The following is a 24331-nucleotide window of genomic DNA, read 5'->3' as shown; positions in this document are numbered from 1 at the left end:
GGCTAACAATGAATGTGATTCTTAGATTATCTGTATATAGAGATGTCTTATTTGGGTGCTAAGGCTCTCCAGGAGAGCAGCAGGGACTGTCTTTTCAACCGAGCCTCTTTGCGTGGTGGCTGGGCCACGACGCAAGGAGCCACAAGACCCCCCCCCCACTACCTTCAGTTCTTCCTGTTTTCTCCTCTGCCCTTGGTGCTCGAGCAGAGAGAGACTGCTATTTATATCTCTAACGTTTAATTTTATGGGTGTGATTTTCAGGCACGGGGGAGGGGTGGGGGTGGGGAACAGCATGTCGTTTCATGAACCAGAGTTTGTGGATTTAAATAAAAAATAGAATTAATTATCGATGAAACAAGAGGCGTGCTTTATTTTGGTTAGAGCCAGTGTGGTGTAGTGGTTAAGAGCGGCAGACTCGTAATCTGGGGAACCGGGTTCGCGTCTCCGCTCCTCCACATGCAGCTGCTGGGTGACCTTGGGCTAGTCACACTTCTCTGAAGTCTCTCAGCCCCACTCACCTCACAGAGTGTTTGTTGTGGGGGAGGAAGGGAAAGGAGAATGTTAGCTGCTTTGAGACTCCTTCGGGTAGTGAAAAGCGGGATATCAAATCCAAACTCTTCTTCTTCTTACGAAAGCGTGTCAGCAGGACTGAATACTTGACAGCAGCGTATTAATGCGGGCAACTCCCCGTTTACACTTGCGTCGCCCCAAACCCGGAAGTGGCACTTAAGGAGGCAAACAAAAACAGCGCAGAAACGGTGCCCAGCAATCCCACAAGCCTTTGCAAGTGCAATCTCAAGAGCTCTGCTGGTTTCTTAAATGGTTTCCAGAGGTTTAGAGGGTGTTTGCAGCCTTTTTCAATGGTGTCCGCCATATACACGATTTCACTTAAACGTGTGATGCCTTGGAACCTAACCTAACCTAAATGGGAAGCTGCCTGAACTATTAATTTTTTGAGTGCTCAGAGCATTTTTTATATAATGAAGGACGAATCCTTACAGCAGAAGTGGGCGCTCTGTGGCCCTCCAGCTCCCATCAGTCCCAGCCAGCGAAGCCAGTGGGTCGGGAATGATGAGAGATGTCATCTAGGGACACCTAGAGGGCCATTGGTTTCCCTGTCCCTTGTCGTATGACAACACTGTCAGGTGGATGAGAATGAGGAGGACTTTGCAGGCGGGGGGGGGCGCAGGTCTGAACTGTCCCCATTCCTTGGACTAGGAAGGGAACCAGAAGGCAGCATAGCTCAACTGGCAAAGCCAGTTTTGGGGGTCCTGAAGCTTGAATTGCTATGGGGGGCCCTTTCACAACCAGCAATGAGGTCTGGGCAACCCCTGTTAAGCTTCTTCAAGGGGGTTGTTCCATGACAGATCACCACTACTGACTCCCAAACTTTGGGGTTGTTGAAACAGAGACAACAACAAAAACAATCCGTTGTGAGTGGCGCGACTCGAATGGGGTCTACTAGAACCATCATTTTATAAGTCGCTTTTGGGGTCCCTCTGGGATTAGGGGCCTTGAAGCTTTAGCTTATAGTAGACCCACCCCTGATTTAAAAAAAAGGAAAAATACTTGCCTATTCTCAAGAACTCATTTTCCCCTTCTTCCCTTCCATCTCCTGGCTGCCTCATGCTGAGCTCTGGCCCTTTTCATATTTTTTTTTTTATAAAGAGTTTATTGGTTTTTACAAAACAAAGAACAACATAACACATAACACATACATCAACACAAACCCAAACACAAACCCCACAATTAAACCATAATAAAACAAATCACACCAATAATTCTTTTTCTTGTTTGCACAAAAAAAAAAAAACTTTTCTTGTTCGAATCATTACTCGGTGACTTCCCCCGTTTTCTCTCCTTTGGTTCCAATTCTAATTTTACTTTAATAACTTCTCATCTCTGAAATTAAATAAGCTCTGGCCCTTTTCAATCCTTGAGTGGTCCCAGATACGCAGTGCAGAATCAAATCACTTGAAATCATTGAAGCTTCGTTCCCTTTGGATGGGGAGGGAGGGGGTGGCTGGGAATGCAGCTGTTTGGGTGGTTTCCTGTCTTCCTTTACATCCAGAGCGTAGCCTGAAGGCACCTTGATGTAGCTCTCTCCTGAGGAACGGAGCAGGCCTGAACTTGGCCGCTGCTCAGATGGGAGACGGCGTGAGCTGCTGTCGGCACTTTGAAAGGCTGGGGTTGGATGTAGTAATTGCTTTTAATCAGCTTCCTCCGCTGACAAAGCACAGCGTCTAATGGATGACTACCTGCACTCACGGAAATTTGTGTGCTTGCACCCCATTACCTTTCTGGGGCGTATCTCACCCAGTGGCCCCCTCCCAGCTCTCATCATAGGACCTCTTCCTGGTTTCCCATCCCCCCCTTGTGTACCTGGAAGGCTACAGTCTCCCAGGTGTACCTGCCTGTTCTTTTCAAAGGTCAACGGAGGCCCTGCTCTGGGTCGCTGCACCTTCAAATGTCAGGCAGGTAATGGCGGCTGGCGGGGCCTTAGTAGTGGTGGCACCTCATCTTTGGTGGCGATTTCTCGCCCTGTAATATTGGCTCAGCAGCACCCGCAAGGTTAGCGTTTCCCCACCAGGCAGCAACTTGTTCTGATTCCCTGAGCAGTGGCGTCTTTGCTACGGTTTCTTCTGATTACAGCTTCTCCAATTATTACTATTATTACGAGGCTGTGTACACACGCTGACTATCATACATGCAAACCCCGCTTGCATGTATAGGACTGCAGCCTCAAGTTTAATTTTCTCCTGATGCACATCGCTCAGCTCAGTTGGTTACAGCTGCTTTAAGAATTTTAAGGTATTTTATTTATATATAATAATTGTTATTAATGTACCAAAACAAATAAGGCCACATGTCTGAAAAACAGCACAGGAAGACAGGCCTCACTCCATTTTGACTCCCAACTGACCAAGTATTTCTTTGTCTCAGGAACAAAAGGGGGGGGTTGCCCCTCCAGCTACTCAGCAGCCCTCTGCCTGAGTGATAATCTCTGGCATCCTGATACCTGAGTGCCAGACAAAAGGGTGTGATTAACTTGGCTGGGAAATAGGGAAATGTAAATATCTTTTGTTTCACTTGATGGGTTTTTGGTGGAGGGCAAGAGGAGACATGGGGGCAGGGTCCAAGATGCTCAGATCACTGCTACCAGACCCTCCCAATTTGTGATGTAATTCTGATGTCTGGAGGGGTGGTCTTGAGCTGGAGGGGGGCAATTTCAAAAGTCTATATAGAAGCTTGCACGCCTTTGTTCGAGGTATTTTGCTTGCAAAACACCCTGCTGCAGCAGTTTCTAATAAAGGGCTATCGCCTTGCTTTGGGAGATTCTGTATCGTCTCTATTTGTTCTTAGGTGCTCTTGACAGGAAGGGAGCCCTGCTGAGGCTCTCCCTCAGGTTCGTGGACTCCCTTCTGGGGCTGAACCTAATTTTTTATTACACAGCGTAGCGCTGATAACGCCAAGCTTGCAGGTTCGATCTCCGTGTGGGACAGCTGCATTGCAGGGGGTTGGACTAGATGACCCTCGGGGGTCCCTTCCAACCGTACAATTCTATTCTTCTAATTTTTTTTACCACTCTGCGTCTCCTAACACTGCTTTCACTTGTTCTTCCTTTATTCTGATGTTGGGATCACTTGGAAGACAGCCAAGTTGCCGCAGGGGGAGGCCCTGTAGGTAAGGAAATGCTTATTAACCAAGCCACATAATAACCACTGAATGCTCCTGCAATCTCCCATCTCTCCCCCCCCCCCTTCTCTTCTTTAATTTTATTCTTCACTTCCTGATTTTCTGTCCTTTAAAAGCCTTTGGCTGGGTCCTCCCCTCCTCCCCCATAATTTCCTTTCTCCTCTCTTCCCCCCCCCCCACCTCTCCCTGTGACTCACCCTCTCCCTCTTTTCCTTGCACTTACCCTTATGGCCTTGCTGGCTGCACATTCCTGTCCCCTTAGTTCATACCAGCCTGTCCTCTGACACCACCCAGTGAGTCATCTGAAGGTGGTGGGGCAGCTTGAGCCAGAGAGAGAGAGGGAGGGGGAGCATGACTTGGAGGGGGGGCAGAGGAAGCTCTCAACACCTGAGCCTCTCTCCAACTCCAGAGATCAGTCCAAAGTCTGCTACAAAAACCCCTTCAATCGGTCTGGTTCCCGCCATCTCCCCCAGAGATGTTCTCTGTGAAGGAGATGGAACCAACCCTATTTAAACTCCCAAGGTGTGTGCGATTTAAAAATAAAAAATAAAAAATGAGGTGATGTTGATCCACTGAGGGAACGTCTGTTCTGTATTGTAAGAGAGCTTAATATAGCTCAGGGATCGACAAGTGTAACTCCATAGCGGTGGAGCTCGGATCTTCAGCAGCAGAGAACTTGAAAGAGGCAAGAACAATTTAAAAAAAGCAAAATCTTAAAAGAGGGTCTTAAAAAAGAAAATGAAGCCACAACTGGCCCTAACTAGCCCTGGTCTCTCTGGAAATAAGAAAGTGGGGGGGGGGAGTGTTGGTCACCAGTTACTTTAAAGCACCAGGGGGTTCAAACACCCAAAATAGATGGAACTCTTTTTTTGTGGACTTTTATAAAAAAAATATTGCTTAATTCTCAGTTCTTGGCTGCTTCCAGATGGCCTGTTTATTGAGCATACATGATCCTGAGTCGTTTACAGGTTGGTGAGGCTACACTGGATATTTTCATCCTGATCTGTTTGTGGGGAGGTTAAATGTCATTGTCCCACATTTACCACTCTCTTTCCCCATCACTTTCCTTATTGCAAACTGTCAGGTCATTGCTGGGCAAAAACTCTCCATTGTAATGATGCAACCTCAATTTGCCAGTATTTGGTTGAATCTCACCCAAAAATAGCAGAAGTCTGAGAGTGCCCTTAGTAACATGAGTAAAGGACCACTTTGATCGGATTGAATTGTGGGAGGGATCAAATTTAAGAAGATAAGACTGTGTAAAGAAGGAACAGAAACAACGTGGAAGAAACAGCCTCAAGCATCACTTTCACAAAAGTTTCAGATTGCACTGAAGGATAAAGGTAAAGGTAAAAGGTAAAGGACTCCTGGATGGTTAAGTCCAGTCAAAGATAGTAACAAGAAAAATAAGAGGATAAGTGTTAGTTTAAAGGTTTGTATATGTCTCTTTTTATTGTAATTGTTTGATTGTATTTTTGTGTTGTGTTTATGCATTGTATTTTTTGTATTGCTAATGTTGTTGTTTATGTTATGTTTTTCATTTGTCTTAATAGAAAATAATAAAATCTTATAAAAAAAAAAAAAAAAGTCCAGTCAAAGGCAACTGTGGGGTTGTGGCGATCATCTCACTTCAGAGGGAGCTGGCGTTTGTCCACAGACAGCTTTCTGGGTCATGTGGCCAGCATGACTAAACCGCTTCTGGCGCAACGGGACACCGTGACAGGAGCCAGAGCGCACAGAAACGCCGTTTACCTTCCCGCCACAGTGGTACCTATTTATCTACTTGCACTGGTATGCTTTCGAACTGCTAGGTTGGCAGGAGCTGGGACAGAGTGACGGCAGCTCACCTCAGCACGGGGATTCGAACTGCTGACCTTCCAATCGGCAAGCCCAAGAGGCTCGGTGATTTAGGCCACAGCTCCACCCGCGTCCCCACTGAAGGATACAGAGTGGTTGAACAATCACTCTGTCTTCGTTGGGAACTTTAGGAATTGTAGCTCTGTGAGGGGAATAATGCTCTCCTAAAATCTCTCAGCACCCCTAACAGACTACAGTTGCCAGAATGGTTTAATGAGTGCTGAAAGTGGTATCTCAGTGTTTTAAATGTATGGTGTGAATGTGGCCTAAGAGAGATATTTCAGCGTTCTCCAGCATACATCCAACTCCCAAAATTTCTGGGTTGACACCACTTTGAAGTGTCAAGTGAGCTGGGTTCTGCTGCCCTCTGCCTGGGGAGGAAACCCTTTTCATGCATTATTTTGGTCAAGGCAAAAATGTGGGGGCCAATCACCCCAGGGGGTGACATCCCTATCCAAATAGAGACAGCTTGCTCCCAGTATTCAAGAAGATACTATCCAACATCTCTAACCCCACTGTGTTTACAGATACGGGGATAATTCCCATGACTGGCTGATTACTAAAGGCGCTTCCAGACTGTCGCTATTTTTGGATAAGATTCAATCACATACCAAAAATTCAGGACAGAAGAGGGTTGTGAAATACCAAACACAAGTTTAATATGCAGCAACCATTGCAAGGAAGTATATACTATGCAAAAACATGGGAAGAGAGCTCTACAACGAATAGGATTAATCAGGAAAACCTGGGAGCAATCGGAGATCATAAAATTAACCATTGTGATGCGCCTGTATAAAATTATCAGAGAAGAAATGTTCGAAACAGGTGCCTGCAGTAAATTGCATTGAAAAATAACTGGGCATAATAGGCATAGGGTTAAATCAAATGCTGCCATTAAGAGTTTTGAGTGTGGCAGTGCAAAGAAGTTGGGGTTTTTTTTAGAAGTGATTTATGCTTATTTATACAGTAATATGTGCCTATGGCGGGAAAGTTTTTTTATCTGTGTTTTGTCACATCGATAAAAGTTAAATAAATAAATAAAAACCGGGTTGATTTGGAGGCCTTCACTGCATAACAAACCTGCTTCCTTCCCCTCCAAATTTGACTTTTAGCAATAAAGAAATTGATGGGGAAACGGACTGGAAATTGCAGGGGGGGGGGAATTTGCTCCCAGCTTCTATCCCAATAAATCAGAAAGAATCCAACAAACAGCCGGTGCTATCTAGTCTCTGTGCAAACAACTCAGGATTAACACTCAGTAAACAGACTGTCTGGAACAGGTTGAATCATCATAACTGTGAACTTACTCATCACCTTAAGCCAGCCGTCTTCCGCCTTTGCACCTCTTACCCCAACCTGCAAAATGGTATACACTTAAAAAAAAAAAGTATTTATTTATTTCCATTTTAACTGTATGCTTCTCTCCCATTCCTTTGATGATTTTTTTTAATGTTAACAAAAATCCTCTCTTCCCCCCCAAAAGTGGTGCAGTTGGTGAAACCCATCACTTAGAGACCAATAAACCATCCTGTTATTTGTACCAGAGGATGAGTTAAAGCATAAAGTTTGCAAATTCTTCCCAACCTTGTTTGCCTGGAGTCAGTTCCTACTTGCCAGCAATGAGTGGCCATTCTCAAGCCTGGATGAGTCTTTGTCAACCTGCCCATCATCCCTAACCATTGGCCATGCTTTCCTAGGCTGATGAGTCCAAAACATCAGGATGGTACTGTTGTAAGAATTTAAGGTCTTTTATTTATATATATAATATATATTATTAATTTACCAAGCAAACACAGAAAAAAACAGGCCTCACACCAATTTTCACTCCCAAACTGATAAACTGCTTCTCTGCAAGGAAGGAGTGGCTGGGGGAACCTTCCCATTATCTCAGGAATTAAAAGTGATAATCCCTGGCATCCTGTTGCCTGAGTGCCAGACTGGGTGGCCATTCCAAAGATGGCAGGGTCAGATGGAGACAAAAGGGTGTGATTGGCTTGGCTGGGAAACAGGGGAATGTAAATATCTCTTTTGTTTTACTTGATGGGTTTTGGTGGAGGGCAAGAGGAGACATGGGTCCAGGATGCTCAGATCACTGCTACCAGACCCTCCCAATTTGTGATGTAGTTCCGATGTATCTGTGATGTATGTATGATGTATGGAGGGGTGGTCTTGAGCTGGAGGGGGGCAATTTCAAAAGTCTATATAGGAGCTCGCGCGCCATTGTTTGGGGTCTTTTGCTTGCAAAACACCCTGCTGCAGCAGTTTCTAATAAACAAGGTCTTGCTTTGGGAGACTCGGTATTGTCTTTGTCTTTGTGCTGCGTTGTCGGGAAGGGGCTCTTAAATTATAGCGCTCTTCCCGGGGTTACGGACTCCCTTCTGGAGACGGACCCAGTTACAGAATTTTTATAACAGTACCAGACTGTAGGAAAACTAACCTTGATTATTCATGTTCTGACCTTCCAGATTTTGTTGGAACTCCAGCTCCCATCAGCCTCAGCTCATGCAATCAGTGGTGAGGGATGATGGGAGCTGTAGTCCATCAACATCTAGATGGCCACTGCATTTGAGGAGAATGGTTTTTTCATCTCTGGCCACTTTCTGCACCGCTAGGTGTGTGTGTGTGTGTGTGTGTGTGTGTGTGCATGTCTGTCTGTCCGTCTCTCTAATATGATATATAATCTGTAGAAAGTGGATTAAAAAAAACACACCAAAAAACCTATAAGGAAGCATCAACAAAAGAAAAGCGACCCCTGTGAAATGAGACTATTCGTTCTGCCAGTTTAATGGTGAATTTTGGACACAGTGAAGAGGTAAAATATTTGGATTATTATAAAAGATGCAGGAGGGAATGATAAACAATAGGACCCACAAAGGGGAGGAGGGAAGTCCAGGAGGTTCTTTGGAATCTTGTTTCTATGTTGTATGTTGGATATGCGACTGCAAAATGTTAATCTGATATCCCCTCATTCTGCTGCATATATAGACCAAGGTTTAATACAGACTTAATAAGGTGGCAACAGAAATTAAGACCCTACTGATCATTACAATGAGCTTCACTTCCGAATAAACACACTGTCACGGATTGTAGTGTAAGGGTTGCTACTATCCTCAAAGAATCATAGAACTGTAGAGTTGGAAGGGACACCCCAGGGGTCATCTAGTCCAACCCCCTGCAATGCAGGAATCTCAACTAAAGCATCCGTGGCAGATGGCCAGCCAGCCTCTGCTTTCAAAACCTCCAAGGAAGGAGAATGAACACATGCATCCCATATGGGAAATCCTCTTCTTCTTTCTTTTTTGCTGTTTTTTTTTTAAGGACCATAATTTTAAATTGCACTTAAAAATCGGGAGAGGCAACCACGAGAAGATTAAAGAGATGGAAATGCAGAAGAGGAGGAGAAAGCTCAGACGGGATAAACTCATGGGGAAGGAATGTGTGGGGCTGTGTGTGTATGTGCTGGGAGATCGGAGCTAGCCAGCCGGAACAACAGAATGAATCACAGATTGAAAGGAGGAGAGTCGGCCGGGAGTTGGAGAGAACAAATGACTCTCCCTCCCTCTCACACACAGAGGGAACCCAGGAGATCGGGCTGGGAATCCGTCTGTTCTGGTGTGCGACCCTCCCTGCCTAGCCTATCGCGGGGGGGGGGGTGGAGGTGGGGGGGGGCTGGTCCACTTTCCCCTCCCAGGCTGTCTCAGGAGTGCTGGTGGTCCCCTCTCACCCAAGCCGGTCCCCGCGGTGCCACTTGCTAGTCAAAATAATTAATTTCAGACATTCCAGAGGAACCCGAGCCAAAAAAGAAAGAAAGAAAAGGGAGCGAGGCTCCTTTGAAGAGGCGGATGAGTCAGGCAGTCCAGTTCCGGAGCGGAAGCAGGGTGGGGAGGTGGGTCTTTAATCCTGCAATGCTCCTGTGCCCTTAACCGTTGCACTGCAGGCAGAAATTCAACAGGTGAAGCTTCTGCCCTTGCAGCTAATGCTAAGCTTGGTTCGGCCGTGCATTCGCCAACAAGCAAGCCTGTGTGTGTCTCTCAACTTCACTGTGCCCCTGCCAGTAGCAACAAGGTGAAGGTAAACGGTTAAGTCCAGTCAAAGGCGACTATGGGGTTGCGGCACTCATCTTGCTTTCAGGCCGAGGAAGCCGGCGTTTATCCGCAGAGAGCTTTCTGGGTCATGTGGCCAGCATGACTAAACTGCTTCTGGTGCAACAGAACACCATGACGGAAGCCAGAGCGCATGGAAATGCCGTTTACCTTCCCGCCACAGTGGTACCTATTTATCTACTTGCACTGGTATGCTTTCAAACTGCTAGGTTGGCAGGAGCTGGGACAGAGTGATGGCAGCTCACCTCAGCACGGGGATTCGAACTGCTGACGTTCCAATCAGCAAGCCCAAGAGGCTCGGTGATTTAGACCACAGCTCCACCCACGGCCCTTTTTACCTTTACCTAGCAAGAAAGACCTACCTTACAGGGCTGTTGTGAGAATCTGCTTGATAACACAACAAGCAGTGCCTATAGGGAAAAACCAACAACAAGTGTTTCGTTGCTCTGATTTCATTTCTTGGAAGTTCAGAAAGCTACAAAGATTATCGCTTTTATTTCCTGGCAGGGCACTTGCACCCTCAGGGAGCTGCCTGAAAAAGGGAAACATTCAGCTAGTTAAGAGTTTCTTAGCTTTGTGTCTCCATGCCAGGAGGAAAATATGCACATTTTGTTTTCTGTTTTGCCTGCTGCACAAAGGCTGGAGACATGGGAGCCCTGGCAGAAAAAAAGTGGTGGCAGCAATACTTTTCAGCAACTCCACTTTAACAAAAAATAACCACACTTTTAAAAGCACTGTTCTGCTTCACAGGTAAAGAGGCAAAGGGAGAAGACACAAAAGAGATGGTCTCCTATTTTAAAAGAACACAGACTGCTACTCCCCAATGGCTTTTTTCCGTAAGAGCATTAGCACCAGGTTGCCAACTTTTTTACTGCACCCTACTCCTGTGCTGTATCGTATTCACCAGTATCAAACACCAAAAAACCTAAGTTACATATCACGTATAATAACCATACACCAAATGTAACTGGCTGAAGATAGTATCACTGTTGCATCATTTTTATCGTAACCTGTGTATATTTACTCACACCAATAATATAACCTAGAATGAAACAAAATGAATCTGCAAAATCTTTTGCAGATTCATTTTGTTTCATTCTAGGTTATATTATTGGTGTGAGTAAATATACGCAGGTTACGATAAAAATGATGCAACAGTGATACTATATTCAGCCAGTTACGTTTGGTGTATGGTTATTATTGGTGGTATATTCACCTGCAGGTTAGCAGATGACTTTTCTGCACCACAAAAAGCTTGCTCTGCTTTTTCCTGTATTGAAAAGCAAATCTAAAATCAAAGCCATAGGTCAGTTGGCAACCTTCACTGCTACAGTCGTGCACTTTCCCTTCCACTGGTTGCCAAAATTTTGCCCCACACAGAACATTTTAAAATTGCTGAGGGTCATGGCAGACCACTTATATTTTTTTCCTGCTTACTGTAGCAATTGTAATGTGCTGGATTATTTTTAATTGCATTTTTGCAAACATGCCACAGACCGCCTGGATGAAGCTAGGTTTGGGAATCCCTATACTACACGCTGGTCAAAACCACCTGCAGGGGATGGGAGAGGTCAGGATCCGGCCCACTGACCAGATTTTGTTTCATAACTCCCTCTCTATGGCGCAGACTCTATGATTTCACAGGGGGCCTCCGTTCAAAGCCAAAACACTCTGTGATTCCCCTCTCCCTGTCCTCCAGCGGCGACGTCACAAAACATGCTTCTCCTTGTGGTTTAAAATGAGGAAATGCACATAAATAGTGTTCATGAGGCTGGCATTTTTTCCCCTTACATACAACAGCTACAGACCAAGTCACATTTCCTTCTGGCCAGGTGCGTAAGAGGCAGAAATTCAACCGGTGAAATTATTCCCTCTACAACCTCTGGGAATAATTCTCCTAGGGCAAAGCAGCTCATGTTGAATGACAACCCATGTGGTGCAGCACAGATTACACCACATGTTGGTAAAGGTAAAGGGAACCCTGACCATTAGGTCCAGTTGCAAACGACTCTGGGGTTGCAGCGCTCAGCTCGCTTTATTGGCCGAGGGAGCCGGCGTACAGCTTCTGGGTCATATGGCCAGCATGACAAAGCCGAACCAGAGCAGCGCACGGAAACGGCGTTTACCTTCCCGCCGGAGCGGTGCCTATTTATTTACTTGCACTTCGTGCTTTCAAACTGCTAGGTCGGCAGGAGCGGGGACCAAGCAACGGGAGCTCACCCCATCGTGGGGATTCGAACCGCCGACCTTCTGATAGGCAAGCCCTAGGCTCTGTGGTTTAACCCACAGCGCCAACACCACATGTTGGACCCGGGTTCAAATTCTTGTTCCCGGACCAGCTCTAGATTTGAAGAGTCCCTGGGCAAAGCACCCACTGGTGGTCCACCTCCTCTGTCGGTGGGGCCTAGCGGACTCATACATTTAAAGCTAATTTAAGGCACATTTCCTCCACCTCTTCCCAAAGAATTCTGGGAAATGTAGTTAGCAACAGTTCCCAGCACCCTTCGCAAACTACAGTTCCCAGGATTCTTTGTGCTTTAACTTTATGGTGTGTTTCCACAGCCTCAGGCTGCCCCACCTCGCAGGCTCCTTGTGAGGATAAAAGGGCCTTGAGTTTCTTAAAGGAATGACAGGATAAAAATATTGCCAAATATTACCTGTTAACTTTCCAGTCTGGAGGGAATTGTGATCATTTCTACAGCAGAAGATGGCTTATCTGTAAATCAACTCAGGTGATGTAAAATCACCATAAGGTCGTTTCAAGTCCTTAAAAGGCTGCTATTCATATATTATGTCTATGAAGTAGCTAATATAACTAATATAGACACAGACTCTTGCCACCCAGGTTATATAGCAGCTCTGCAGTGTATGCTGCCACCTTGTGGCATTTCTGTGTCTCTGCAGAAAAGTGTCACTGAGATCTGTGTTGGGTTTAATGCTGCATATACTGTCTTCTGAATATGGTCTGAAGCTCAACATCAAAAAAACTAAGATCATGGCCACTGGTCCCATCACCTCCTGGCAAATAGAAGGGGAAGAAATGGAGGCAGTGAGAGATTTCACTTTCTTGGGTTCCATGATCACTGCAGATGGTGACAGCAGTCACGAAATCAGAAGACGCCTGCTTCTTGGGAGAAAAGCAATGACAAACCTAGACAGCATCTTAAAAAGCAAAGACATCACCTTGCCGACAAAGGTCCGTATAGTTAAAGCTATGGTTTTCCCAGTAGTAATGTATGGAAGTGAGAGCTGGACCATAAAGAAGGCTGATGGTCGAAGAATTGATGCTTTTGAATTACGGTGCTGGAGGAGACTCTTGAGAGTCCCATGGACTGCAAGAAGATCAAACCTATCCATTCTGAAGGAAATCAGCCCTGAGTGTTCACTGGAAGGACAGATCCTGAAGTTGAGGCTCCAGTACTTTGGCCACCTCATGAGAAGAGAAGTCTCCCTGGAAAAGACCCTGATGTTGGGAAAGATGGAGGGCACAAGGAGAAGGGGACGACAGAGGATGAGATGGCTGGACAGTGTTCTCGAAGCTACTAACATGAGTTTGGCCAAACTGCGAGAGGCAGTGAAGGATAGGCGTGCCTGGCGTGCTCTCTGGTCCATGGGGTCACGAAGAGTCGGACACGACTGAACGACTGAACAACAATACAGACACAGGCTCTGCCACCCAGGTTATATGGCAGCTCTGCAGTGTCTGCTGCCACCTTGTGGCATTTCTGTGTCTCTGCAGAAAAGTGTCACTGAGATCTGTGTTGGGTTTAATGCTGTATATACAGTACTGTCTTCTAGGGAGGGACTGCAAATTCCACTTGCCTGAAGAGAAGCTAAAGTCCTGCTTCAGCTTCTCACACTGCAAACCTGGGTGTGGCTGCATGACCTGTCCCTGATGGGCAGATCAGGGAGACCTTTAATCTATTAATAATCATCTCTGATCCACGCTCATTGGAGTCACCAATTTTTATAACCGGAAAACTGCCACTCAAATATTGTTAATTGATGTATCTGAGAAATGCTGTATGGTTTCCAAAATCACATCCCCTTCCCCATCCCCCCTTTATTTTCTCCCCCCCTCTCTTTTAGGTTTTCTTTTCTTGTTTATACTTAAATATTTATAGTATTATAATGTTTCAATCAGAAATGTTTCTTAATTGTTTCTGTATTATCTAGATAAGAAGTATAAGTGTTATGCGTTGTTACATATTGTTAAAAACTGAATAATATTTTTTTAAAGGACCAAATATTGCCATATTTGCGGAGGAGTTGCTAAATAGTAGAAAGGCTCTGGCTGTGAATGTTTGATGTAAATGTACATGTGTCAGTTTATATGTAGAGATGCAAATTCAAGCCAGCTCTCAGACAGGGACTCCGACTCTTAACACTGCTTGCTCGGAGCTATGGGGTGCCAGCAGGAACATCTGGATCTCGTAAGCTGTGTGTGAATTGCGGGCGTCGCTCCACCCACAATCAACTGGCAAGAACAGCTGGTTGTGTATAGACCTGTATATTAAACCTCAAACAAACAAACACCTGGGCAGCTGAGTCTTGCCTCTGCTCTGCTTTTCAGTGGGCTAAGCCTCCATGTAGGCAAGATGGTTTAAGAAGAAGAAGAAGTTCAAAAACAGGAAAAGGAAGGGCCTAGAGTCTTTGGCCCAAACATCTGGAGTTTAGGGTGCTTGGTTCACGCCTTAACAATACACAGGCTGCTCTCAGCTGGTTGAGTTATAGGACCTTTCCTGGGGTTTTCCTGGGTCAAGGATTGCCAAATTCCCTCCCCTTTTTTTTATACCGACTTTGTTCAAAAATGAAGCAACAAACTCTAATCATGAACACTGACGTGCAGCCTACAAGGCTGCAGAAAAAAGGACCAGGAGCTGGGCCAGTCAGCAATCAAAGGCTGCCTTATTTTCTTTCCCTTTTTTAAAAACCGATGAAGACTGTGCTTGCTTTGTCTTTATAGATTTGGAGGAGTGAGTGTTGGTGCCAGCTTTCAAATCCACCCCCTCTGGCTCTCTGGGAAAGGACCTGTTCAATAGTTAAGGGCTTAAGTGCATTTCTGCATGCCCTGAAAAACTTCCAGCGGCTGGTTTTGTGCTGCCCCAAACTGCTGTTAAAAGCACATGAACAGGTCAGACCACTTTGTTTTTCTTGATAAATTGGTAACCTTAGATTCGGCAGATTTCATTTATGTTGTCTTTATTGCTATTTAAGTTGCGTGCATGGAAATCTTAAGACTCTTTATTTTCTAATATGTCAAGGCAATAGATTTTGTTTTTAACCCTAGGCTGCAAGGAGATGTCCATATCTTTTATTTGTTGTAGGAGTTTATAAAAAGAAAGTTGAAACCTTTGATTGTTTCTGTTCTGATTTCTGGAATCCATCTCCGCTCTCTGAACATCGAACAGGTAGCAGGAAACATTAGATCACAATAGAGGAACTGTTTGGTAGCCCAGGTGCCTACAAGCAGGTAAAACGAAACTCCCAGAGTAAGATAACCCGGTGCCAAACCAATAGGAACTACTTTTCTCAAAGAGAAGGTTGCCTTTTCTGCAGGAGTGACAAGTTTCAAGAACTTGTAATGCCTTCTTGGGCATGTAAAGTAGCAGACACACAAGGAGGGGTCCACCCTGCTAACACGCTTCCATTGTCAGATGCATGTCCGCCTGAACAAGGTGATTTGCGGGAGTTTTGCTGCAGAAACAAGCATTGCTGTAAGTAGGCTCACCAAAGCGACAAATTGCAAGGCTGAATCTATACATAATGCAGCGTCTCTCAATATTTTTCAAGGGGGGAAATATGGAATAAATAAATATCTCTTTTTTAATGGCTATGGAAGCAAGGGGGAAGGAAGCAAGTGTTAAAAACAACAACAGTAACAGCGAAAGCCAGTACAGCTCTACTCAAAAGTAAGCCCCATTAACATCAGTGGGGCTTGCTCCCAGGTAAGGATTGCAGCCTAAAGAACCTAGGGTGCTTTTTCTTTTTAAAGTGTGTTTTAATACATTGTTGTTAACATGGCATTTTATTCTTTAGCTTCGGGTGATTTTTTTTTTCCTTTGAAAACTCTTTTGACGTTTGCATCTAAAACAGAAGTTACATACACCCAAGGCTGTATTCAGAGCTTAGTCATCCGTAAGCAGAGAATTTGATTCGAAAAGAATAGTGTGGCTTGAGAGCATTAAAAGAAAAAGAAAAACCCTCCTTAGAGGATTGTATTTCCTATTTTCAATACAATTCTTGGAGTGAATGATTCCCTCTTTCAATGGCTTCCGCCTCTCACCCTCCCCTAAAATAAAAAATCTGGATTTGATTTGCATAAATGTTATATTCCCTGCCACAGATTCTCACAGGCTACTATTGCCAGTCATGAGAAGAGGTGACAGCCCAGTCATTTTGCTGTCTGGTTAAGAAATTGATAAGCCCATGTGAGCTGTAACCTTGTCTCTTTTAAACCTCCAGACCTTCCCCCTTTCAGCTTCCAAGATGCCGGTGTTCATTCTCCTGAGCCTCCTCCTCCTCCGTGATGTTGTGTCTGGTAGTCCAGGTAAGGTCACAAAGGGGCCAGGTATTACTGCATTTTGCATCTAGAGAATTAAAAGAAATGTTGTGATAATATGCAGCAGTGTGTGTGTGTGTGTGTGTGTGTGTGTGTGTGTGTGTGTGTTTGTTTTGGCTGCAAGGGAATATGTATTGGAAGGCTGGACTAAGGCTGTGTATATGCCTTTAAATCTCATTTGAAGCCCATTCTTTCCCTCAAAGAATTCTGGGCCCTGTAGTTTATCCCTCACAGCAATGCAATTCCAAGCAACCCTTAACAAACTACAGGACCCAGAATTCTTTGAGGGAAAGAATGGGCTCCCAAGGTATAGCATGCACAGAAGTTTAAAAGAAGCAACAGCCTGTGCCGCTAGGTTGGAAAAGATTCAGAAAACGGCAGGCAAAATGATCCAGGGGATGAAGTGAAAGGTTGTAGCTTCTGGGACTTTTTGAGTTTAGAGAAAAGGGTCGATAATGGATTAAATCAACCTGCCTCTTAATTCGTTAACCTGTTGCTCATCCCTGTTTGTGGATCCAGCCCAGGCAAGTTCCTCGTCTTACTCCGGAGAATATGGCGGCAGCAGTGGGGAACATTTTGACCAGTCCAGCAACCAGCTGGATGGTCCCATAACAGCTCTGAGGATACAGGCAAACAACAAGTATATACTGAGGTTTGTGTGTCTTTTTGGATGCTACCTGTGTTTGGCAGATTCAGCGAGGTTAGCAGAGGGGACCTTCAGTGACTGGGGAGCCTCAATGTCACTGAAAACAGTGGTGCACGTTTCTGAGTAAATAGCATGGGCAGGATCAGTCCTCCCAAGTAACACCTCATCTGTAAATACAGAAGAAGAAAAATGCTGGGTAAGTGTGAATAAACCCACATGTGGATAAACCCACAGGATATACAGCAGCAAAGGCTTTACGGGAAGAGGAGTGGTTCTTGCCACTAGATTTGGGTTGGGCAGAGGACCCAAGCCACAGACAGCAGGAATGGGGAATTTGATCCAGCCAAGTTTTACAGGAAGGTGGGAGCCGCAGACCTGTCAATCGCTTGATATCACAATGATGTCAGGGGACCCGTTTCTACTCACCTGGAAGATCAGCTGAGTATCAGGATTCTCATAGCTCCCTGAAGCGCTGGGGGTGGTGGTACTGCATCCGGCCAGTGGGTGGCACACTTATCTCCCCCACCTCCTTGCGGGGCCACCGAGCTGTCAGTCGCCTGACATCAGATCACAGTGACATCCGGTGACCCATTCACCTGGTTGTCGGGATTTGCAAAGCGCCACACTGAGACCTATGCAAGCCCCTGGCTCTCTCTAGTGTAACCGGGCCCAGAAATTCCTGTGTGACTTCCCTGCTGACTGAGAACTGACGATGTACAAATGGTGGCGAATCCTGGGTGGTAATTAAAAGTGGTTGTCCGTTGGTTTCTACCTGAGATGCAGCTGTTAAACACTGTCCCTCAGAAGGTGGTGGCCTTAATTAACCGCAATCCGTCCCTTGTCACTGCAGCATCCAGGTCCGCTACGGTGGCCTGTGGTCCAGGATTGAAGGGAACCCCTCGGGGAGCCAATCTGTGATGCCGCTGTTTCCTGGAGAAGGCATCGTGCAAGTCTTGGGCCGCTTCGGAAGCTTTGTGGAGTACATTGCCTTCCGCACCAACCTCGGCCGTGTCTTTGACTATGGGGCTGGCTCTGGTTTGGGGGTCCCCTTTGACGCTGAGCCTTTGTTCCCAAACACCGTCCTGCGCTACATCAGCGGCCGCTCAGGGCCTTTGGTCAGCGCTGTTGGGTTCCACTGGGACAAAGAAGGAGGAATTGGAGGGTGGGATCAATCCACTGGCTCTCCACACACCAAGAATAACAGCCCATAGGACAGAACTCGGATCCATCTGCCTTCAGCGTCTCCGTGGGTATCAATAAAAGCACCCGAGTTTTCTTGCCTTCCTCAGAGGGATTATGGGAGAAGGTAAAGCTGGAAGTCAAGAGAACTGGAAGTGAAGTGGCAGGGAGATTCGTGCTATATATATTTATATAAATGTGTAGAACACATCAACCAAAACAGAAGAAGGAAAGAAGGAAATACAATACGTATGGTATTTTCTCCCTTATAACAGGACTGTATTATTCAACATTAGTATCCTATCCATTATGGAGCATATTGTGGTAAATAACAGCCCCTGTTTTTTGTCTCATCCCATTGTGTCCATGCAATGATAGCGGTTGCCAGTCATGTTCCTTATCACCTACGTACACAATAAAACATTGCCAACTCTTACAGAATATGTCCTTTGTTTTAACGGTTTTACTTAAAGTCTGAATTTGCTAGGATGGTTCGTATTTTGTATTCCACTGGTCCTGAAAGATCTATATCGGCTCCCGGTACGTTTCCGAGCACAAACTCAAGTGTTGCTGTTGACCTTTGAAGCCCTAAACAGCCTCGGCCCTGTATACCTGAAGGAGCATCTCCAAGTTCATCGTCTGGGGGGCGGTAACTGAACATGATTGACAGGGACCACCAGAGCCCAGGTGGGATGAGGGCAAGGGGCAAAAAGAAAGTGTCTCACTTGCCAGGCAGCCATGGGTTGGTTTCTCCTTCCATTTTGTGAGGGGGCGCAGTGCTCCATGCCTGCAGTAGGAACACTCCCTGCCCCCCACTTCCAGATCTTTGACATCTGCTGGGAGGGCATCCCACAGGGCAGGAGCAACTATGGAGAAGGCCCTCTGCCTGGTTCCCTGCAACTTCACATCCTGCCATGAGGGAACCACCAGAAGGCCCTCAGTGGGCGATACGGGGGGGGGGGGCGGCAAAATGATGATGGCGCTGTTGTGTGCCACACAATCTGCCCTCTGCCCCCTAAGCTGAGCCTGCTGCCCTCAGGCGTGCTGTCCCACTGCCAGTCTGGAATGGGCCAGGGAGAGGGAAGAGGGAAAAGAAACAACTAATCTCTCACCTCGGGCTAATCTCTCACCTCGGGCAGCAAAATGGGTAGAAACTCCACTGGCACGATGCCTGGTTCCTATGTTAGAGAATCGCTTCCAGGCAGGAAATTTTGGTGTGGCTTCTTCTAACTCTTCCGGCTTGTCATTTCCCCTCCCAGGAAGGAAAATGAGTGGGAGCGACCAGCACAGTTTATGGGGTTGGCTCGGCTAATAATATCCACCTAAAATCAGGGGAAGAGGAGGAGGGGAGATCTCTGTTTGGAGAGTTTAACGCTTCACTTTCACTTTGCAGGAAAGTAAAAAAGCTGGTTTCTGCGTCCCACCCCCTTCCCATCTCTGACAGCCAGGAGCAAAAAAATGTCTGTGAATGAACAGACCTCGGCAGGAAGGGAAAGTGAAAGCTGAGAAGGGAGGAGAGGCAGGCGATACAACAGCAGAAGCAGCAGGATTTCAGAGGGATCCATGGCAATGAGCGGGGAGGGGGATCCTCCCGGCCAGAGAGAGGGGATCCTGCAGCAGTTCTACGCCGACAGGGTCTTCCTGTCCGGGGACAAAGGCTGGAGGGTCGGGAAGAATTTCTTCGTGGTAAAAAGCACGGTGGAGAAGATGGTAAAATGGGCCTATGAATCCAGCAGCGGGCTCTACCCCAACGACCCCATCCCGGTAGGCAGCCACAGGGAAGGGCTGCACCTTCAAGTGGAGGGGAGTTCCAACGGTTTCGACTTCCTCATCCCCGCGAGGTATAACCCCAAGCTGGCGCTCGCAAGTGGGGGCGTCGCCAAGGAGCCTGGCAGCTATGAAAGGAAGCTGCCCACCTACATTTTCCGCGAGCAAGGGTTGCCCGTGTTTCGATGGGGCACCAAAGTCCTTGTGGACCTCGAGGCTTTCGGGGAGACTTACGTGGAAGTCCACTGCCACCGGCAAGCGGAGCGCCTGGAGGATGAGGACGACGAGGAAGACCTGGATGTCTTAGATGAGTGCAAGGTACATTTCGACAGAGTGACTGGCACCATCCCCATTATTTTAATTTGATGATGATGATTAAGTAGTAGTTTATATACCACTTCATACTTCAAAAAAGTCTGTAAGACAGTTTAGGACATTATAAAAGTATCACACATATTTACAAAAAAGAGAACTAAAAATAAGCATTTTGAAGTGGTACAAAACAATTAAGTAAAATCCTCCGGAATATCAATATAAACTAAAACTACCATCATACGGGTATCACTAACTTGGTGGAACTTCTGATACCTGAATGTTCAGCTCACATTTTTAAGTCAGTTTAACTTGATTTATTTGTACCGTACCTTTTATACTGTGAAACCACCTAGAGATGGGCAGAACAATCCAAGGCTATGGGAAGCTGGTAAAATTTCCACTGTCTTAAATTATGCCATCTAAAATTAGGCTGGTGTAGTCCGAGGTTGGGCTTTATGCTGGCGTGAGCACAGCCAGGGAGTGTGGGTTTTACACTGGTGTAGTAGCCCCAGCTCAGCTAAGACCTGCTGAATCCACACCTCACCCTCCTGGTGGATCTGGGGGTTTCCTTTCTCCAACTCAAGAGGATGCAAAATCCAGCGACCCGCTTTGTTTTCTCTTTGCCTAGGAGAGCCTCAGCCACCACCACCTGGACCCTGTTCAAATCTTGGTGGACTTTCACCAACATATAGAAATCGCTTTGGACCCAGGTACAGCCACGTCAGCGCAGGTGGTGTGCTAACATTTCCTTTGGTCTGAGGGTTGCTTGAGAGAGGGGCAGATTGAACTCCCAAACTTAGTCACCCCCGTTATAGCATGCTATTCTGTAAAGCTCACAATCCGACCCCTCAGAGACCTGGACTTACAGGTGCTTTTCCTCTAAGGAGACCCGGCAGCCATCCTAAAGAAATTCAGGTTGCCACCTTTGTTCTGAACAGGTACCCTGTATTTATGCAACAGGAGGAAATTCAACAGGCTTAATATCCTATCACCACGCTGTTGAAAGCTGCACCCGTTGAAGTGAATTTCCACTTGTCATGTAATTAAAAGCAGAGCGATCCTTTTTAGGAAACAATGGAGTAGGGGTTTGGGAGCCTGAATGTCAGGCCATTCGCAATTCTCCATTAACTCATTTTCTCGAACTTGTCTTTCCTGCCTTCCCAGAGTACACCCATCCCCGGCAAAATGGTAAGTCCAAAAACATGTAGAAAGTATTTTTCCCATTGGGAGAAGCCATTTGCAAGGGGGGCTGGATTTGGCCTACGGTTGCTTATTCCCAAATATATAATTGAACTTAGCAGCATTCCTTGAATTTCCCCCTTGACCCTTAGATCCTGTGTTCCGGCAAAAACTCTTCCGCTCCCGTGTACCCAAGATAGACAACAGGATGAGACGTGAGTCTATTTTTTTGAGACATATGTTTATTGCCGATTACCTCAAATGTAAAAACATCAGAGTACTGTCCTTGCCAACACCTTCCTTCAATAATTAACCGGTGAGATATGAATATATTTTAAAATTGCATTGGAAGAGCTCTGCGGACAGAATATGACCTCTTCTGGAGTGGAGACAGGTAACCAGATCGCAGATCTGCCACCTATCCTTCTGTATAAGGGACAGACTTTATACCTAAATAAAAATATTTCTGATCACCTAGCCTTTTGGATTCTTGGGAGAGTAACAGGACTGCCTTGCTGCTATTACCTGTTTGCCTGTTACAGGTGGGTAGCCGTGTTGGTCTGCCATAGTCAAAACAAAGTAAAAAATTATTTCCAGTAGCACCTTAGAGACCAACTAAGTTTCTTCTTGGTATGAGCTTTTGTATCTGCAGAAGTGTGCACGCACACGAAAGCTCATACCAAGAACAAACTTAGTTGGTCTCTAAGGTGCTACTGGAAATAATTTTTTTATTTTGTTTTGACTGTTTGCCTGTGTTTCTATTACACTGTTGTAATGCCATGACTGCTTTACCATTAAGATTCGTAGGCTGCACACTGCTGTAGGTATCCCCACAACCCTCAAGAAAGGCACTGAAGAAATGAAAAATGTATTAAATAGCTTTATTGTTCCTTCCCCTTGATTCCTGGGGGCAATTGTGCTTTGTCTGTGCCCTCTGCAGAGAACATCACACTGGAGGCCCTGAATTTGGGGAGTCCTGCCATCCAGTTGGTTTTCCTTGAAGGGACTGAAACTGTCCCAGTGAAGCTGGTCCCTGCCATCCAGGGAGCCTTCAAGCTCTCCAACCAGTGGCTGAGAGAAGACCTCGCCCACCTTTCTGACTGGTGGGATGGGGACCTGGCCAACGAAAAGAAAAGCTTTCTCCGGAAAGCAGCCGTCGTTCAGGAAGTTGGACCGGAGCTGATAGCCAAGGGAGGATTTTGGAGGTAAAAAAAAAAAAGCAAACAAACTTAGCAGCCGAGAAGGAGCAAAGGAATAGTTACCCACTGGTGGAAAAGCAGCGCTTGGCATGCATTCAGAAACGGGCAACTTTTTTAGTAGTCAAAGTTTGACCTTTTGGCTCAATTTTTATTTTTGAAGTTTAATAAAAGGGGTCCCCCCCCCAAAAAAGGCCCTTTATCTTAAGGCAAGATATGTTAAGCTTCCACTGAAATATCAAACCTTTCTTTTTAATACAAACCTTTCATTTTTAATACCATCTCATTTCTGCCTCCTGCAGTAACAATAGGAGCTAATGGCTATTAGGAGTTCATTCAGCTAAGGAACTGTTTGCTTTTCCCATAAACTGTGTGTTCTAATGGAGCCCATCTTGGCCTGGGCCCAGGCTCTCTTTCAGCCATGCCGAGACTGTGATTCTTGAGGATGTCGACGCTGATGGCGGGCAGAGGAGGGCGGCTTTGAGACTGCTTAAGTTTGTCAACCTGACAAAATGGACGCCGGAGTATGGCAAAATCTTGACTTCCTACCACCTCAAGGTGAACCTCCTAATTAAATGCTGCACCGACTGGTGAGGTAAAATAACCGAAATGAAAGCAGTGCTATCTGTCCAGGCCAGTGTTTACCATCCCCTCAGGGGCCTCTTTCACAAACTTGGAACCTGATATCAAGGCCCTTATATTTACTTCTACTCAAAATGGAGGAAAACTTAACCAAGGAGTCAGCAATATGATGCCCTCCACATTCCTTTTTCCCAGCCTCCTGTTGTCTTAACATTGAAGCACACCAGAACTGCCCATGCTGTTGAACCTCTAAGAGCCACAAAGACCTAACATTTCCCTCCTCTCTTCCTCTTGCAGACCATTTTGCTGTGGTGCTGTGAAATCTACCCGCAGAAGGAACAGTGGGAGACTCTACTGTCCTCCCTGGAAACCCTCTTGAGGCTCCTACGCCACACCCTCACCAAGGGGAATCTCCCGCACTACTTCCTGCAGCCCGTCAACCTCTTCAACAGGTGCTACAAATCCAGCAGCTCCACCTATGGCCCCTTGGCCTTGGAGGTCCTGTGCCGTGAGGTCGAAGTGATGCTGGCCGACCCCGTGGGATACCTTCTGCCGGATCACGAACGGCAGGACCACTGTGCCGGTGGAGAGTTTGAGGAGAAGATGGCGGCTCTCCGGGAGTTTAAAGAAAGTCACCAGGAAGATCTGAAGGAGCTGAAGAGGATGCAGGATGAGCACCTGTATGAGGAGGTGGAAATATCTGAAGCGTAAAGGCTGAGTCCTGTGTGAAGGACTAGAAATCCAGAAAGGAACTGGCCTTTCTGCCATAGCTTTCCCACAATTCCAGACCTCATGACCACAGAGGGGTGTCAAAAAGGGAGGACATCTGAACTACTCCTTGACATTCTTGCCCACCTGCTCCATCAGCTCCATATGAGTCACTGCGATGTGATGCCTTGCCAGGATGAGGAACCTGTAACCCTCTATATGCTGTGGGACTAAAACTTCCAGCACTGCCCAATGGTCAGGGATGATGGGAGTTGTTGTCCTGGCCCTCGAGTCCCTGTCCCCAGGCTTGAGTGCTGGACTGGAGAGACCCGAGTTCAAGTTCTGCCACAAAGCTGAACATTGTGTCAGCCATCGCCTCTCGGATTCACCTACCTTACACAAGGTTTTTGAGAGAACAAGAAGGGAACTTTCTGTGCTTCCTCGAAGGAAGGATAGGACAAAGACATAACAACAAACATCCCGAGGGCACCCATATTTCAGTCTTTAAAAAATTGTTTTAATGCACTTAACTCGAAATAGA

At 46.2% G+C, this 24331-nt stretch overlaps 2 protein-coding genes across 2 annotated transcripts; both read left to right on the top strand.

Annotated features, from left to right (window-relative positions):
* Positions 1 to 12169: 12169 nt before the first annotated feature.
* Positions 12170 to 18468, top strand: LOC117059317 (zymogen granule membrane protein 16-like). The gene is made up of 4 exons (XM_033170950.1): positions 12170 to 12388; positions 16122 to 16206; positions 16738 to 16870; positions 17715 to 18468. Exons 2-4 carry the CDS (start codon positions 16146 to 16148, stop codon positions 18073 to 18075), a joined length of 555 nt encoding a protein of 184 aa, XP_033026841.1. The 5' UTR covers positions 12170 to 12388; positions 16122 to 16145; the 3' UTR covers positions 18076 to 18468.
* Positions 18469 to 19391: 923 nt separating this feature from the next.
* LOC117059316 lies at positions 19392 to 23824 on the top strand. The gene is made up of 7 exons (XM_033170949.1): positions 19392 to 20128; positions 20754 to 20835; positions 21290 to 21313; positions 21457 to 21519; positions 22245 to 22509; positions 22908 to 23058; positions 23380 to 23824. The coding sequence occupies exons 1-7, from the start codon at positions 19607 to 19609 to the stop codon at positions 23791 to 23793; spliced, it is 1521 nt and encodes a 506-aa protein (XP_033026840.1). The 5' UTR covers positions 19392 to 19606; the 3' UTR covers positions 23794 to 23824.
* Positions 23825 to 24331: the final 507 nt, after the last annotated feature.

This window comes from Lacerta agilis, chromosome 14 (genome assembly GCF_009819535.1).
Source record: "Lacerta agilis isolate rLacAgi1 chromosome 14, rLacAgi1.pri, whole genome shotgun sequence".
In the NCBI taxonomy this organism is placed as follows: domain Eukaryota; kingdom Metazoa; phylum Chordata; class Lepidosauria; order Squamata; family Lacertidae; genus Lacerta; species Lacerta agilis.
This window is presented reverse-complemented; position numbering and strand designations above follow the sequence as displayed.

What these genes read in the sequence shown, in the direction of transcription:
- LOC117059317 (XM_033170950.1), top strand. Translation starts at nt 16,146, where the DNA reads ATGCCGGTGTTCATTCTCCTGAGCCTCCTCCTCCTCCGTGATGTTGTG. An exon ending in TGTTGTGTCTGGTAGTCCAG is followed by an intron (nt 16,207 to 16,737) that starts GTAAGGTCACAA and finishes TTGTGGATCCAG; the next exon opens with CCCAGGCAAGTTCCTCGTCT. An exon ending in AACAACAAGTATATACTGAG is followed by an intron (nt 16,871 to 17,714) that starts GTTTGTGTGTCT and finishes TTGTCACTGCAG; the next exon opens with CATCCAGGTCCGCTACGGTG.
- LOC117059316 (XM_033170949.1), top strand. Translation starts at nt 19,607, where the DNA reads ATGGCAATGAGCGGGGAGGGGGATCCTCCCGGCCAGAGAGAGGGGATC. An exon ending in AGAAATCGCTTTGGACCCAG is followed by an intron (nt 20,836 to 21,289) that starts GTACAGCCACGT and finishes CTGCCTTCCCAG; the next exon opens with AGTACACCCATCCCCGGCAA. An exon ending in GCCAAGGGAGGATTTTGGAG is followed by an intron (nt 22,510 to 22,907) that starts GTAAAAAAAAAA and finishes GCCTGGGCCCAG; the next exon opens with GCTCTCTTTCAGCCATGCCG.